Source organism: Onychomys torridus, chromosome 9 (assembly GCF_903995425.1).
Source record: "Onychomys torridus chromosome 9, mOncTor1.1, whole genome shotgun sequence".
Taxonomy (NCBI): Eukaryota; Metazoa; Chordata; class Mammalia; order Rodentia; family Cricetidae; genus Onychomys; species Onychomys torridus.
Genome location: NC_050451.1, coordinates 29,738,707 through 29,752,727, shown reverse-complemented (window position 1 = coordinate 29,752,727; position 14,021 = coordinate 29,738,707). Strand labels below are relative to the sequence as shown.

At 45.4% G+C, this 14,021-nt stretch overlaps 1 protein-coding gene across 3 annotated transcripts; it reads left to right on the top strand.

Annotated features, from left to right (window-relative positions):
- Window positions 1–2,170: 2,170 nt before the first annotated feature.
- Window positions 2,171–7,710, top strand: Rps24 (ribosomal protein S24). 3 transcript variants are annotated; one of them, XM_036200057.1, is made up of 7 exons: window positions 2,171–2,253; window positions 3,362–3,427; window positions 3,522–3,731; window positions 4,978–5,088; window positions 5,653–5,670; window positions 7,262–7,281; window positions 7,621–7,710. In XM_036200057.1, exons 1-5 carry the CDS (start codon window positions 2,251–2,253, stop codon window positions 5,656–5,658), a joined length of 396 nt encoding a protein of 131 aa, XP_036055950.1. In that variant the 5' UTR covers window positions 2,171–2,250; the 3' UTR covers window positions 5,659–5,670; window positions 7,262–7,281; window positions 7,621–7,710. The 3 variants fall into 3 exon arrangements, with proteins under 3 accessions (XP_036055950.1, XP_036055949.1, XP_036055951.1); XM_036200056.1 differs by having other exon boundaries at window positions 5,650–5,670; XM_036200058.1 differs by lacking the exon at window positions 5,653–5,670.
- Window positions 7,711–14,021: the final 6,311 nt, after the last annotated feature.

Genomic DNA, 14,021 nt, shown 5'->3' with positions numbered 1-14,021 from the left:
TGTTTGAGACGTTGGAAGTCAAAAGGAAGAGAAGAGCACCATGTGGGCAATCAAAAGAAGAAATAAGTAGCTGAAGACAAAGCTGCATCCAGTCTATAAAGTTATTTGGGGGAAAATTGTAATTTATACAAGTGCAAACTAGGACGTGTGTGTATGTGTGTGTGTGTGTGTGTGTGTGTGTGTGTGTATTTTGTTTCCTGAGAAAGGATCTCATTATATAGTCCCTAATAATCTTGAACTTACCATCTTTCTGCCGCCATAGTCTCAGTGCTTAGATAGCATGTCTAGCATAAATAAATATATACATGATTCATTTTTAATTATGTGTTTTGTAGAGTTGGGCAGTGGCAGCACACGCCTTTAATCCCAGCACTTGGTAGGCAGAGGCAGGCAGATCTCTCTGAGTTCAAGGCCAGCCTGGACTACAGAGTGAGTTCCAGGGAAGGCGCAAAGCTACACGAGAAACCCTGTCTCGAAAAACAAAAACAAAAAAACAAAACAAAACAAACAAACAAACAAACAAAAAAACCTGCCTGGCTACTGTAGAGGCCAGTACCCAGCTGCCAAAGCTTGTTAGGTTTAATAGGGTTATAGGCTGCAGTGGGGCAGCTCAGAAATGCCAGTGGTTAGCTATGGGGCAGAGGAGACTCTGACAGATGCCATCAGGAGCCTTCAGCCAGTTGTTAAGAGCTTCTGAGAAATGCTTTAGGTTTTTGTTTCTAGCAAAACCAAGCTCAGGTGGGACCCAGACCATCACCCTAAAATATTGCCATACTGGGACCTAACATGTATGTGTGGGCAGATGCCAGAGGTATAGCCTGATTTCCTGTGCACACTAGCCCCGGAATTCCCCTGGGAATAATGCAGGATTACATTCCTTTTTACATACTACTTCACTTTATGAAAAGCATAACTTTTGGATCAGGAAACATTATACACTAATTTTGTGTAAGGACAAAGATTTGAAAAAACAGACAAAATATTTTTGAGATAGGTTCTATTCTGTGTAACCCTAGTCAGTGTGTAGGTACTTGCTTTATAGCCCAGCATGGCCTCAAGTTCTTGGCTACTGTTGTTCAACTTTGCCGAGTGATGAGATCATAGGTGTGTGACACCACACCAGGCTCAAATAGATGACTTCATCCCCTCCCCTCCTCACCTAGTGCTGGGGACTGAATCAGAGCCTTTGCATACTGGACAAAGTTCTACCACTGAGTGAACTACATCCTCAGTTCTTTTATAATTTTAGCTGGAGCCAGGATATAGCCGGGCTGGTCTGCATGTTGCTATGTAACCCAAGGCAAGTCTCAAACTTTGATCCTCTTGTCCGACCATGCCGGGATCAGCACATTTTTAGAGACACTCAGTCCTATAACCAAATCATAACAATCCCAATCCCCTCCCAATCCAATATATTGGTACAAGTGGTGCTACACTTGGGAGGTGCCAACAAGAGGATCAGGAATTCAGACTATTCTTAGTAATACAATGAATTCTTCCGGGCCTTCATGGTCATCACCACAAGGCCCTGTTTCAACGAATCCAAAACAACACACATGAAAAATCATTACGAAAAAGTAAGCAACAATGTGCCTTGTTGCATACGTGAAATGGAAGGACTGAGTTAAGGTTTCTGCTCTTTCCCTTGGTGTAAAATGGAGATGCTGACCGAAAGGCCTTCTTTAATGGTCTTCAAGATTAACCCATCTAGAGGCAATCTTTATTTCATTTTATTTTTTGAGTCAAGGTCTCACTAAGTAGCCCTGACTGACCTAAAACTATCTATGTAGACCCGCGCTGACCGTGAGCTACATAGGGAGATCCTGTCTCAAATAAATAAACAAACAAACAAACAAATAAATAAATAAATAAAATAGGGGTTGGGGATTTAGCTCAGTGGTAGAGCGCTTGCCTAGCAAGCTGAAGGCCCTGGGTTCGGTCCTCATCTCTAAAAATAAAATAAAATAATAATAACAATAATAACACAAAAAACAGGAGAGAAAAGAAGTGGATCGGAATGTAACGTGGAGCTGCGAAACCATAAATCCGGCAGGCTAGTCCTGGGGGGAGTGTCTAAAGGCCAGAGAGGCGGGACTTTATGCATTTTCGGTCAGGCATTGGCGTGGTCTGCCCCGAGGCTTTGGCCACGCCCCCGCGGCGGGACTCGGGTCCTTCCGTGAGCGTTGATATGATTGGCCGGCAGAAGGCGGTCCTCTTTTCCTCCTGTGCAACTCGAGCACCGTATCCACCATGGTGAGTCTCTTCGGCCTGTCGTCTCTATCCGTCGCGTATCCGCACCATCCCTGCCACCTCAGGCCCGTCACTGGAGCCGCAGCCGTCCAGGGCCCATCCACTCTGCTCGGGCCATGTCGCACAGAGGCCAGTCGCCCGGGCCGCTGAGCCGGGGCTCGGGCCGCCCTGCCCAACACGCCGGGCGCTTCGGGTTGCAGGGCCTCGGGGCCGCGGAAGCTCCGGCAGGGCATGCGGGGTAGGGGTGAGGCAGGCGCTGGCGGGCCGAGGTGAAGAAGGTGCCTCCGGCTCCTGGGCCAGCGGACCTTCGAGTAAGCTAGCAAACGTAGCGACCCAGTAGAGTTGGGATGTCTTGGGAGCTTTAAAATGGTTGGAGGGGAGGCTGCCAAAACGTGGCCATGACCAATCTCTTTCCCTCTCTCAGAGGCAGGGGACTGTGCCTGCCATTTGCAGGCTGCTTTTCTTTTTTACTCAAGGACTAGGCACCATCGAGAGGACTTGAACGAGAGTCTTCAAGTCAAGGTCGAAAGGCTAGCAAACATTTGCAAGCTTCTGCAGATTTTAGTTTATCTCTGATAAAATTCTAGTGTGGTTAAGCTAGCTGAATGCTAGCTACTGTGGTTCTTCGTCCTTTACTGAGGGTAAAAGCTGGCAAAGTCATGTGTATGTGGTTATTGACTGAGGTCAGAAGAGGGTGTCAGATCCCTTGGAACGTTTATGGGGGGTTCTGAGCAACCAGACATTGGGTTCTGGGACCACTAAGACTTGTTTCCAAGCACTGGAAGCATTGGTTGCAGTAACTAGGGCGGTGTTGTCTAATGACTGTAGGTCAGGGATCTTCAAGAAGTCCATACAACTTCAGAGATCCGAAAATCCAGTAGAGCCGAGCTTGAGGAACCCAAATGATAACCATAATTAAAAGTAAGCTGATGATAGAAGTCAGTGGTTCGGGGTAATTTTATGTGGTGTCTGAGGTTGCCACATGCCTTTTGGACTGAGGTCCTCCCTTATTTAACAGTTTGCCACCAACTCTTAGTGTCTTTTGGCCATATTGCATGACAAAGGCAAGAAATGGTTAACATAATTTTACTAACTTGTGTGTTATCCGCAGAATGACACAGTAACGATCCGGACCAGAAAGTTCATGACTAACCGCCTGCTTCAGAGGAAACAGATGGTAAGGGTGAGCCTGTCAAAGTTTGGTGTGCTGTGTTTGAATTTTGAAGAAGTAGTTGATTGTAACGAATACTAAACTTTATACCTCTTTTCAGGTTATTGATGTCCTTCACCCTGGGAAGGCAACAGTACCAAAGACTGAAATTCGGGAGAAGCTAGCCAAAATGTACAAAACCACACCAGATGTCATCTTTGTGTTCGGATTCAGGACTCACTTTGGTGGCGGCAAAACAACTGGTTTCGGCATGATCTATGATTCTCTAGATTATGCTAAGAAGAATGAGCCCAAACACAGACTGGCAAGAGTAGGTATCTGTTTGTGCAACAGCTGTTGAAGATTTGGTTCTCTGTATACATGCTTATAATTTCAGCCTGGGTTGAGACAGGATGGCCAGCTAGAAGATTTTGTTTCCCAGCGTCACTGTTGTGAGTAGCAATACCAAACAGTTTGGGAACAGTAAGCATATGTACTAGAAATTCTAAGAGTTAATCGAGGGTTCTTTGCTTAATGCAAAGGTTCCTGGTCATCTATGGGATTAAGTCTAAACTTAAACGTTTTGACTTTAAAAGATGTCCCAGTAGTGGTATTAGGGTACTTTTCCAAACTTAACCTCCCACCCCTAGGCATGTAGTTTACGTGTCCTGAACTGGAACTCGGCAGCAGTCTTCCCCCCAGCCTCTGGAGTGGATAGTGTTACAGATGTGCTGCCACATCTGGCTGGGCAGCCTGCAGTGTGTTAAGATGCAGACAGTGGCTTTAAAACTTTAGGGCCAAATTCCATATAGTCCAAAACTGGTAACAAACTTAATACTGAGTTGATGAGGTGAACCACAAACTTCTGAGCTTAAGTGTTAGCTACCATGCTCAGTTGTCTTTTTTTTCTCTTAATCTGTTTACTTGCTATGATGAATCCTCTAGTATAACAGTTTCATCAGAAGATTTACTAGATGCCATATTTGTTGAGACAGGGTGTTGCCCTGGCTGACTTTAAGTCACAGATCAACCTGCCTCTGCCTCCAAGTTCTGGGATTAGAGGAGTGTGCTACTACACCTGGCTAGACAGATTGATTAAAGAGTTGCTCTGGGAATTATTGCTGAAGAGTTGGCTGAGAAGGTAGGGAAGATTCTGCCAGGAATAACCAAGAGCAGATTAATGGGTTAGGGTCTCCACGGTGGGAAGGGTAGAGCTTTTAGTGTCATCCACCCCTTTACTAGAAAAATAGGAATTGAAAGGGAAGTCTGTTGGACAGTGTTATGGCAGCTTAAAAGGTATGTTAGGCTGGGTGGTTGTGAGACACACGCCTTTAATCCCAGCACTGAGGCAGAGTGTAGGCGAATCTCTTGAGTTCAAGGATAGCTGTACCTAAACAGAAACCCTGTCTTGAAAAAACAAACAAAAGGTATGTTTGTAAAAACTGAATGTTTGTTTTGGTTTTTCAAGACAGGGTTTCTCTGTAGCCCAGGCTGGCCTTGAACTCAGAGATCTGCCTGCCTCTGCCTCCTGAGTGCGTATAGGGTGGTGAGGGATATATATATATACTTTCTCGTAGCACGGCCTCTATGAGAAGAAGAAGACCTCCCGGAAACAGCGGAAGGAGCGCAAGAACAGAATGAAGAAGGTCAGGGGTACAGCAAAGGCCAACGTTGGTGCTGGCAAAAAGGTATGGTTCCGGGAGACACAGAAGCTTCAGTGGTTATTGAGCTTACTATTGTCTGTGAAGAGGGTTTCTTTTCTAAATAATCTTTCTCGGTGTTTTTTTCATTCCCCTCTTCTGGATTGCAGAAGGTAACGTTTTGAGAAGCTATGCAGCATAGTAGTGTCCTAGAGTAGATTGGCCCACCTCTTCTAGACTACAACAATCCAACAGAAGGCCACATTGACTCAGCCATCCTAGTAGGTGCTTTCAGTAAGAATTTCCTTCTCATGCTAATTGGCATAGACACCTCAAGGGAAAACGGATCTTGTTCCTAGGATTTCATTTTATTTTTTAACATGAGTGGTGGTTTTTGAAGCAGCTGGATCAATGTGGCCCATGCTTTCCAAATGTCAACCTGCTTTCCTCTCCAGTTAGCTGAGATCACAGTGATTTGAGCAATAGCTTTATACCAACTTTGCTAGCTAGTTGTGAATAGTGGGATGGAATTAAGGTGTTGGACTGCTGAATAATCAAGTGTTCTGTGAATTTTTTCCCCTCTTCTACTGTCTTGGATTTCTTGTTCAGCAGAAATGAAATATCTAGCAGGTACTGAGATTGAGCACGGTGTGGGGATATGTCACCTTCACTGAGCTGGCTTTGATGCTTTGCATGTTGGCGTTTGAACAATGATTTTTGTAGTGTAGCCTATTAAAATGCTAGTCACCGGTCTTTAGTAGCTTACTACCAGAAAAAAAGACTTAAGATTTATTTTGAAAACTCAAAAATGCATGTTAAATGGGGGCTGGTGACTCACTGAAGGAGGTAGGTGCCTTGGTCTCCTGAATTTGGAGTTTGAGACTGGTGTTCGGGAACTGGCTTCAGTGACCCACCTTCTCTGGGGTGCTACAAGAACAGTAGATTCTCTCGGGAGCAGCATCTGCTCCAATGTCAGCATTCTGTCTCCTGCTCTTAATAGAAAACTTTGAGGTAACATACTCAGTTACCACATGCATTTTATTTATTTATTTATTCATTTATTTATTTATTTGGTTTTTCAAGACAGGGTTTCTCTGTGTAGCTTTGCACCTTTCCTGGAACTCACTTGGTAGTCCAGGCTGGCCTCGAACTCACAAAGATCCGCCTGGCTCTGCCTCCCGAGTGCTGGGATTAAAGGTGTGCGCTACCACTGCCCAGCACCACCACATGCATTTTAAACAGAATGGGTTGCCTACATTTGTAATGTACAGTGGAATTAAATTAGTAGCATTTTAGAAATGTGCCCACAACCCTTGATGCCTAGCTTTCAAGCTGCCTGCCTGAGACCAAGATCAAATGGCTTCTCCATCACTATGGAATTAATGAACACTGCCCATAGAACTGCATAGGTGTTGCAGGTTATACATTTTTATTGATAGTTTCGAAGACACAGTCAGATTTGTCCCTTGAGCCAGACCTGAAGGCCACACAGATTCTTTGCTGAGCCACTAGGTTCAGCCTCAGTCCCTCTGGAAGGTGTTCTAGGGGCAGACACTGGGGCTGGTGATCTCACTAGCACCACCTTGGAAAGTAACCAGCTCAAAAATGTTACCAGCTCAGTAGTAATGGCCTCTGGACTGTTTTGCTTGATGTTGGAATGTGGTGTTCCTTTATATGCTGTGGAGCTTAAACCAAGGCACCAGTAGTAATTTTTTTAATATATTTAGTTTATTAAATTTTTTCCCATTACCAGTAGTAATTTTTTGTTACAAATCTGTATACTTCATGGTATCCAAGATTTGGTGTGCTTTAAAGATTTAACAGATTTTACAAGACTTGCCTAATCATTTAGAGCTCTCCCATTGGAGTCTAAAGCGTCTCAGGTCTGGGTCCTCTGGCATAAGGCTAAGCAGAGCCAAGGGGCCTCAGCCTGGGGGATGTGTCTTCCATCTACATGCTAGAACTTGACAGTGTAGGTTTGGTACCATTCTGGCATTAATGCAGTTGTGTGCTGCCTTGTTAACATTGGAGCTGTAGTAATCAGGCAGGGTGCTGTCACAATTGGGTGGTGTGAGGAATGTTCATGTACAACCACAGAACAGAAACCAAGGTTCCTGATTGCATGTACTTCAGTGCAGCTAATTTTGGTGTTTGAAAAGGGACTGCTTATTAACTGTCTGTTTTCCTCCTTCCCATTCCCCCTTTCCTGCCACTGATTCAGTGAGTGGAGATTGGATACAGGTATAATTCAAGCTCTTACGTAGATCACTAGACTCATTACTGACGTAGTTTGAGCAAGTGTGTGAATATTTATATGTAGATTTACAAGTGTACCGTTTGTAACAGTACTAACAGTGACTGTCTATAATTCAGAGGTGTTGACTTGTTTTTGTTTCATTTCTAATATGAATGTTAGTTTAATTTCTGGATGTTTGCATCATTTTCTTACAGTTTCTGTTTTAGGTTATTAATACCTGTTTTGCATGAGTTTTGGGTTTTTTTTTTTTTTAAGTTCCTCTGTCTTTGAGCTCTAAAGATCCTTTCAAGGTTGTTGCTGACTAAATTTATTTTTATTCACAGCCAAAGGAATAGATCTGCGGTGATTTGACCTGCGGTGCTGTGCAGACAATTTCGGAGAGAACAAATAAACTAAAAGCTTATGTGTCTGGAGTCTGTTGTTTATTGGTTATTCTTTCAGTCCACCTTTCAATCCACTGAGCTTTAGATGAAAGCTTGCTGTAGGGGGCTTGTTCACATTCTTCCTAGCAGAGGGTGGTGAGTGTAGAGTAACTGCGTGGGCAAAGTCTAGGACCATTGTCATGTACCCTGTTGGCATTTGCCTTGGCTGAACCGCTTTTCTGTGTCCCTTGACTCAAACTTTGATTTTTTTTTTAATTTATTTATTATGTATACAGAAGGTGCCAGATCTCATTTTAGATGGTTGTGAGCCACCATGTTGTTGCTGGGAATTGAACTAAGAACCTCTGAGCAATCTCCCCAGCCCTCAAACTTAGTTCTTTTGGCTTTTCAAGACAGGGTTTCTCTGTGTCGCCTTGGAGCCTGTCCTGGAGCTCACTCTGTAAACCAGGATGTCCTGGAACTCAGAGATGGCCTGCCTCCCAAGTGCTGGGATTGAAAGGTGATTTCCCTTCCTCTCTACTAGTGTATTCTCCCCCCCCCCCTTTTTTTTTTTTCAAAGATCTATATTTCTGACTGGTCTGGAACTCTTTATGTAGACCAGGCTAGCCTGAACATCCATCTCCCTGCTTCTACTTTGCTTCAAGCTAGGGTTAAAGGTATGCGCTCCACCACCACCCCATGCCTGGCACCTGGCTCTTTTTTTTTTTAAACAAATGGGGAGACCCTTAAGACAATACAGTAAGACAACCTTACAAGGTCTCTTTGTCTAATTCTAATGCAAATTCTGTCTTGTCTTTGCCTGATTTTGGGAGGGGTCAAACTCAATGGCCTGAACTGTGGATTAATCAAATTAGGTGTTTGGGCAATTTGGGTAGGAGTCTGCATGAGAGGCATTACAGTTTGTGGCTAGACATCTTTGGAATGAGACATCTTGAAGCAATGGACAGCCACTGGGTGGCCGGGTACGTAGGACAGGTGAAATTAAGACAGCATCACAGGTCACATGGAGAGGCTGTGATACCAGGTGTGCAGCTTTGTGGGCTATTTTAGAGGATCTTCCCTTGCTGGTAGCAAATGGCCAGTTAGAAAATACCATAGCCTGAACTGGTTATCAGTGATTACAGGGTTGTGTGGAGTAGGATCAGGTGTGTAAGATAACTAAGTCAAGGCTAGAATGGGAGATTGATTTTTGGGCATGCAAGCAAAGTAGCCTGTGGTACAGGATGGACTGATGTTGGGCAAACTGGTCCACAGCTAGAGTGGAAGATGAAGGTAGCAGCTGTGAGCAGGGCTATTGAAAGCAGTAAAACAGACTGGTTTTCTTAGAAAGCAAGTAGGAAGGCATGGATTACATACAGGAGGTGCATGGGTCTTCCTGCCTTAATGTGGGCAGGGTCAACTGTACAGGCATGCTGCCAGGGCTCCATAAGGTGGACCAGGCTTCAGAAAACCAGCTGAAATCAAGCTTTGATAGTGATGGTTGAAGGCAGCCAAATGGGCATTTCTCTGTAAACAGCCTGTGTGCTCCAGTCAGTCATCACCCTCACTAGCTTGTTCCTAATCCTCCCCTCTGCTACTTTTAGTCTGGATATTTGGGTTATTGTCAAACTAAGGGCTTTGAAGGGGACGTGTTCTGCCACTCTGAATCACAAGCTATTTTGAGACTCGGGATGACAGAACCATGGAGGCTGAAGCTTGAGCAGCAGACAGGAAGTGAGGGCTTGGGAAAACTAGGTTGTGTGCAATTGTACTATTGAACTTGGAGGCTGGAGCACAGCCTGACAATAACTAGACTGACACTGCTCTCTGCAGGTTTGGGACAAGTCTTGATAAGAATGCAAAATCGATTTTACTGAGGAATTCAAGAATGCAGCCCGTCCAGCTTGGCACTAACTGCATACTTGGTTTAATGAGCTTCCCTGCTAGAAACCATCAAGGGATGGGAAAGGCTAGAGATGGTTCCGCTAGTATATTGTTTCCATTGTGTTGTAGCTGTGTGTGCCTAAGCAATCAGGCAGCTTTCAGTTGTCCTTTACTGCATCCTTTCTTTGGTAAGTTTGTTTTGTTTTTTTGAGACAGTTTCTCCTTGTATCACTGGCCATCCTGGGACTCAATCTATAGACCAGGCTAGCCTCAGACTCAGAGATTCACCTGCCTCTGCCTCTCAAGTATTGGGATTAAAGGTGGGTGCCGTCACTGCCAGCTGACATGTTTATTTTGGTTTGCCTTAAAAGCATCTTACTCTCATTGAGCTGAAGCAGGGAGGGTTGTAAACTGTCTATTATGTAGACAGTGGTCTGCAGTTAATGTCAGGAGGAAGGGGTCTTTTCCAGGTTAGAGAGAGTGGACAATATAGTTCTTGGTTACTAAGTGGTGGTGAGATGAGGGTGGGGTTAGCATGCAGTTGTGTGACCCCAAGACATCACTGTATAGAGTCATATAGTTGCTTTATTTGGGGCATACCGTTGCTCAGGGAGGTGCCATTTGCCACAGGGATAGTGAACATAGATAGCTAGCCACATTTCCCATTTACCAAGTTAATGATGTGCACCACCAGTCCCTGATCTGGCACCTGGGGTGGAAAGATAAGCCAATAGGAGAGTAAACTTAAGGTCTTATGGTCTGGCTCCTGGAGTGGCTAGCAGTACATGGTACATGATGACAATCCACAGCCAAAATTGGTGGAAGAAGCTGGATCCTGAAGGCTTCTGGGGGAGGCAACACCAGGGCAAGTGACATGATCTAGTTCGAATGCACAAAGGCAATCTTATTTGAGGCCATAAAAGATGGGACTATGGTGCACCAGGGAGTGGCACTTCTGTGGTGGAGCAGGGGATGGAGAGATGGGACTGATGGACATCCTCCTGAAGCTCCATGCAATTGGTGGCTTCAGATAGAGTTGCTCTTTACACCTTTTCTCACGGAGAAATTCCACTCCAAACGACCTCAAGTTGACTAATCAGACAGCATGACTCTGGGTTATCAGTGTTATCAGGGCAAGTTTCCTGAGTCCCAGAGCTCGACACATCCATTCATTTGTCCTTTAGACTTCCTCCTCAGCCAGACCACAGGCCCTGCCTCCCGGTGTCTTCAGGCTGGAAGTGAGTTAGGGTACAAGGTGTGTTCTAGTGGAAGGGGCTTGGAAAGGTCAGCAGGGAACAATCCAAGGAAGACCTTGTGTGCCAGGCTAAGGACTTTTCTCACCCAGTATTTGGGTTGCGTGAAAGAAAATGTGAATTAGAGTTGAACAGTAGATCAAGTGTCCTTGTCACATGCTGAGTTTTTCCTCACAAAATACTTGAACCGTTTGACTGCTCATCAGGCATGGTGGAAAGATTTGTACAGCAGGATAGGGATGATGAACTGGCAGCCGAGCCATGTACTGGGGAAGAAAGCCAGGCTGGGAACCCAGACCGGTTCCTGTTCTCAGCCTCCATGCAGCAGGCACCATGAGGAAACAGAGGGCCACTTCTCTCTCTCTATCAGGTACAAGGATTAGCTTAAGTTGTGGGGGTTTGTTAAAAATACTCAGCTGCTTACCCCAGAGTTCGCTTTACAGGTTGGAGGGGCAGGGGCACTCATACATGTGAAATTTTAACAACTTCGAGGTTTAGGCTAAAAGTCCACAAGGGTTCATTCTGCCTGTGTCTCCTGTGACAGGCCTTGTCCAAAAGAAGCTTGCAAATGAATGCTAATACTACGACTACTACTAATAAAAATTATGAGCATAGAGCTAGGGAGATGCCTCAGTCAGTAATATGATTGCAGTGCAAGCATGAGACCTGAGTTTAGTTCCCTAGCACCCACATAAAGGCTGGGCTGAAGAGGAAACCTGTAACCCTAGTGCTGGGGAAGCCACAGGCAGCTTCCTGGGGGGCTTGCCACCCTGTCCTAAATGATGAGGTATAGATTTCATGAGAGACCCTGTCTCAAAAAGTAAGAGAGATTAATAGAGGAAGAGGTCTGAGGCCTGCCTCTGGCTTCTACATGTACATGCACAGGTGAGCACACACGGGCACCCACATATGTGAATATGCACATGTGATACACACACAGGAACACATTAAGGATATACTGGTGAGCTAAGTCTAGGAGGGAGGCGCTTTCTCCCTGCTTTGCGGATGGATGAAGAAGTTGAGGTTCGCAGGGAGTTAAGGTTGCACAGTCAGTCTGATGAGCCTGGGAACTAGCTAAGGCAGGTTTTCCTTGTTTTCACTCTAATCTCAGCACCACCTTGGAGCTTGTTAGGATTGCAAATGTCAGGACCCCACCCAGCCAACTCTACCAGAAATTGAGAGTAGGGCCCAGTAACTCGGGTTTTAACAAGCCTGGCAGGTGAGTCTGGTGTGGACTAAAGTTAAGGGTATTGGGGAGTAGATACTGCAACGGGGACAACTGTGGGGGCCAGCAAAGAACACTGATAGAGCCCCGTTCAGAATCTTCCTAGATGGGATAAAGGCGGTCCCTCCGGCTGTCTTCCACGAGGGGGCACTGTGGACACAGCCTTGGACTCTCACGCTTTGTTGTCAAGGCCGCTGCTCTCGGGAAAGCCTGCTGCTAGATTAACAGAGGGGTCAGCCTTTCTTCTTCCGGGAAGGTCCGCCGGGGTGGTAATCTTGTTTACAGGATTCAGCCCTTGTAGGGAAGCTGAACCTGGAGGGCTTGCTGCTGTTCACATGTGCATGGCGATGTCTACCCATCCGTGGGGCAAGGTCTCTGCAGATCCTCTGCAAACAGAATTCCCCTTTTGTAGCTGCCCAGTCAGGCAGCTTACAGTTTCTTTAGAGGGCAGAGCACTAGAACCCCAGTAGCTGATTATAGCTCAGCCTTCAGCATGCTACAGTGTCATACTGCTGTCTTATTGAATGGGAGCCAGAAGCTATCTTCAAGTCTTTGCTTTGTGATCTGGGGGCATTTTTCTTTGCCTCTGGGCCTCAGTTTTCCAGCTAGGTTGAGGAAGTAGCTTTGATTAGGTGGCTGTCAGCTGCTCTTTCTGTGTCTAAAATTCTGTCATAAGGAAGAAAGGTGGAAGCCTTTCTCTGTCTCCTAGACCACTATGATGTAAAGCACCATTCAAATATGTCCTCCCCTCCTACAGTAGAAGCTCCTGAGATGTAGAACCTCTCCTCTCAAAAATAAGTGTAAATGCATACATGTAAATAGATATATACAAATTCTGTGCCCAGGAGCTAAGGAAGAGCCATACTTGTGCTTTGAAAGACATGTGATGCAAAGGGGCTGCAGGAGCTGTGACATGACATCCATCTCCCGTGTCCATTTAAGTAAGCCTTCCCAGGGACTTGCAAGGCAGTAAGGTGGAACCTACCAAATTGGATTTTTTTTTTTCCAGGTCCTTAGACACCCAGGATTTCTATTCTGTGTTTGGAAGGAAGGAGGAAAGATTTACATCATGATCTCTCTCAGCTGCACTGTGTATTTCTTCAGAAAATAGATTGCCTCAGAGTGACTTCAGCGTGTCCGTCCTTAATATAAGGATTGGTGTCTTACGTTTATACTGGTTGGCCACTCAGCTGAATGCTAAGCTGTGCAATAGGCCTCTGGCATTGCCCATTCTGATACACAATATTTGTGTATTTGGGGATGGTGGTCCTCAGCTCTTCCCACTGTTTCTGGTAATATGCAGAGAGTTTGGTTAGAAATTGCCCATCCCACCGGGCAGTGGTGGCACATATCTTTAATCCCAGCACTTGAGAGGCAGAGGTAGGCAGTTCTCTGTGAGTTTGAGGCCAGCCTGGTCTACAGAGCAAGATCCAGGACATGATTCAAAGCTACACAGAGCTTTGTCTCAAAAAACTGAAAAAAGAAAAAGAAAAAAAAAAAAAGAAATTGCCCATCCCACTAGCAAGACCATTGAGGCACAAGCCTCCACAGTAAATGATACATGTGAAGCAAGACATGTATTTTTCTATCTGCTTCCCCAGAGAAGCAAAGGGAAGTTTTTTGGCTCATCTTCTACCTTCACAGTAGTACAGAGTGTCAGTGACTTGTGAGGTCTCTAAATTTGTAAATGGTGAGGAGAGAACTGACAGTGGTCATTTGAAGAAGCTCAGGAACATTTATACATATATAAACATCTACACCCCCATATACACACACCCCAACACACATGAGCCTGTGATGTGGGGATGGAACAACTCAAGGCCTTGCACACTCAGGGAGGGAGAATGCTTTACCTGAGCTGCACCTCAGCCTCTTTCCTTACATCTTTGAGTTAATGAAGCCCTGTGGTACCTTACCCAGGCTGTCCGGCTCATTGTCCTATGTCATCCTGCACAGTCTGTCACTAGCACATCAGTGACCCCTGGGAGGCTGAGGTTTGA

Excerpts from the sequence above, each read along its gene's own strand:
- Rps24 (XM_036200056.1), top strand. Across the intron at positions 3,428-3,521 it reads TGCTTCAGAGGAAACAGATG|GTTATTGATGTCCTTCACCC; the intron begins GTAAGGGTGAGC and ends ACCTCTTTTCAG. Across the intron at positions 3,732-4,977 it reads CCAAACACAGACTGGCAAGA|CACGGCCTCTATGAGAAGAA; the intron begins GTAGGTATCTGT and ends ACTTTCTCGTAG.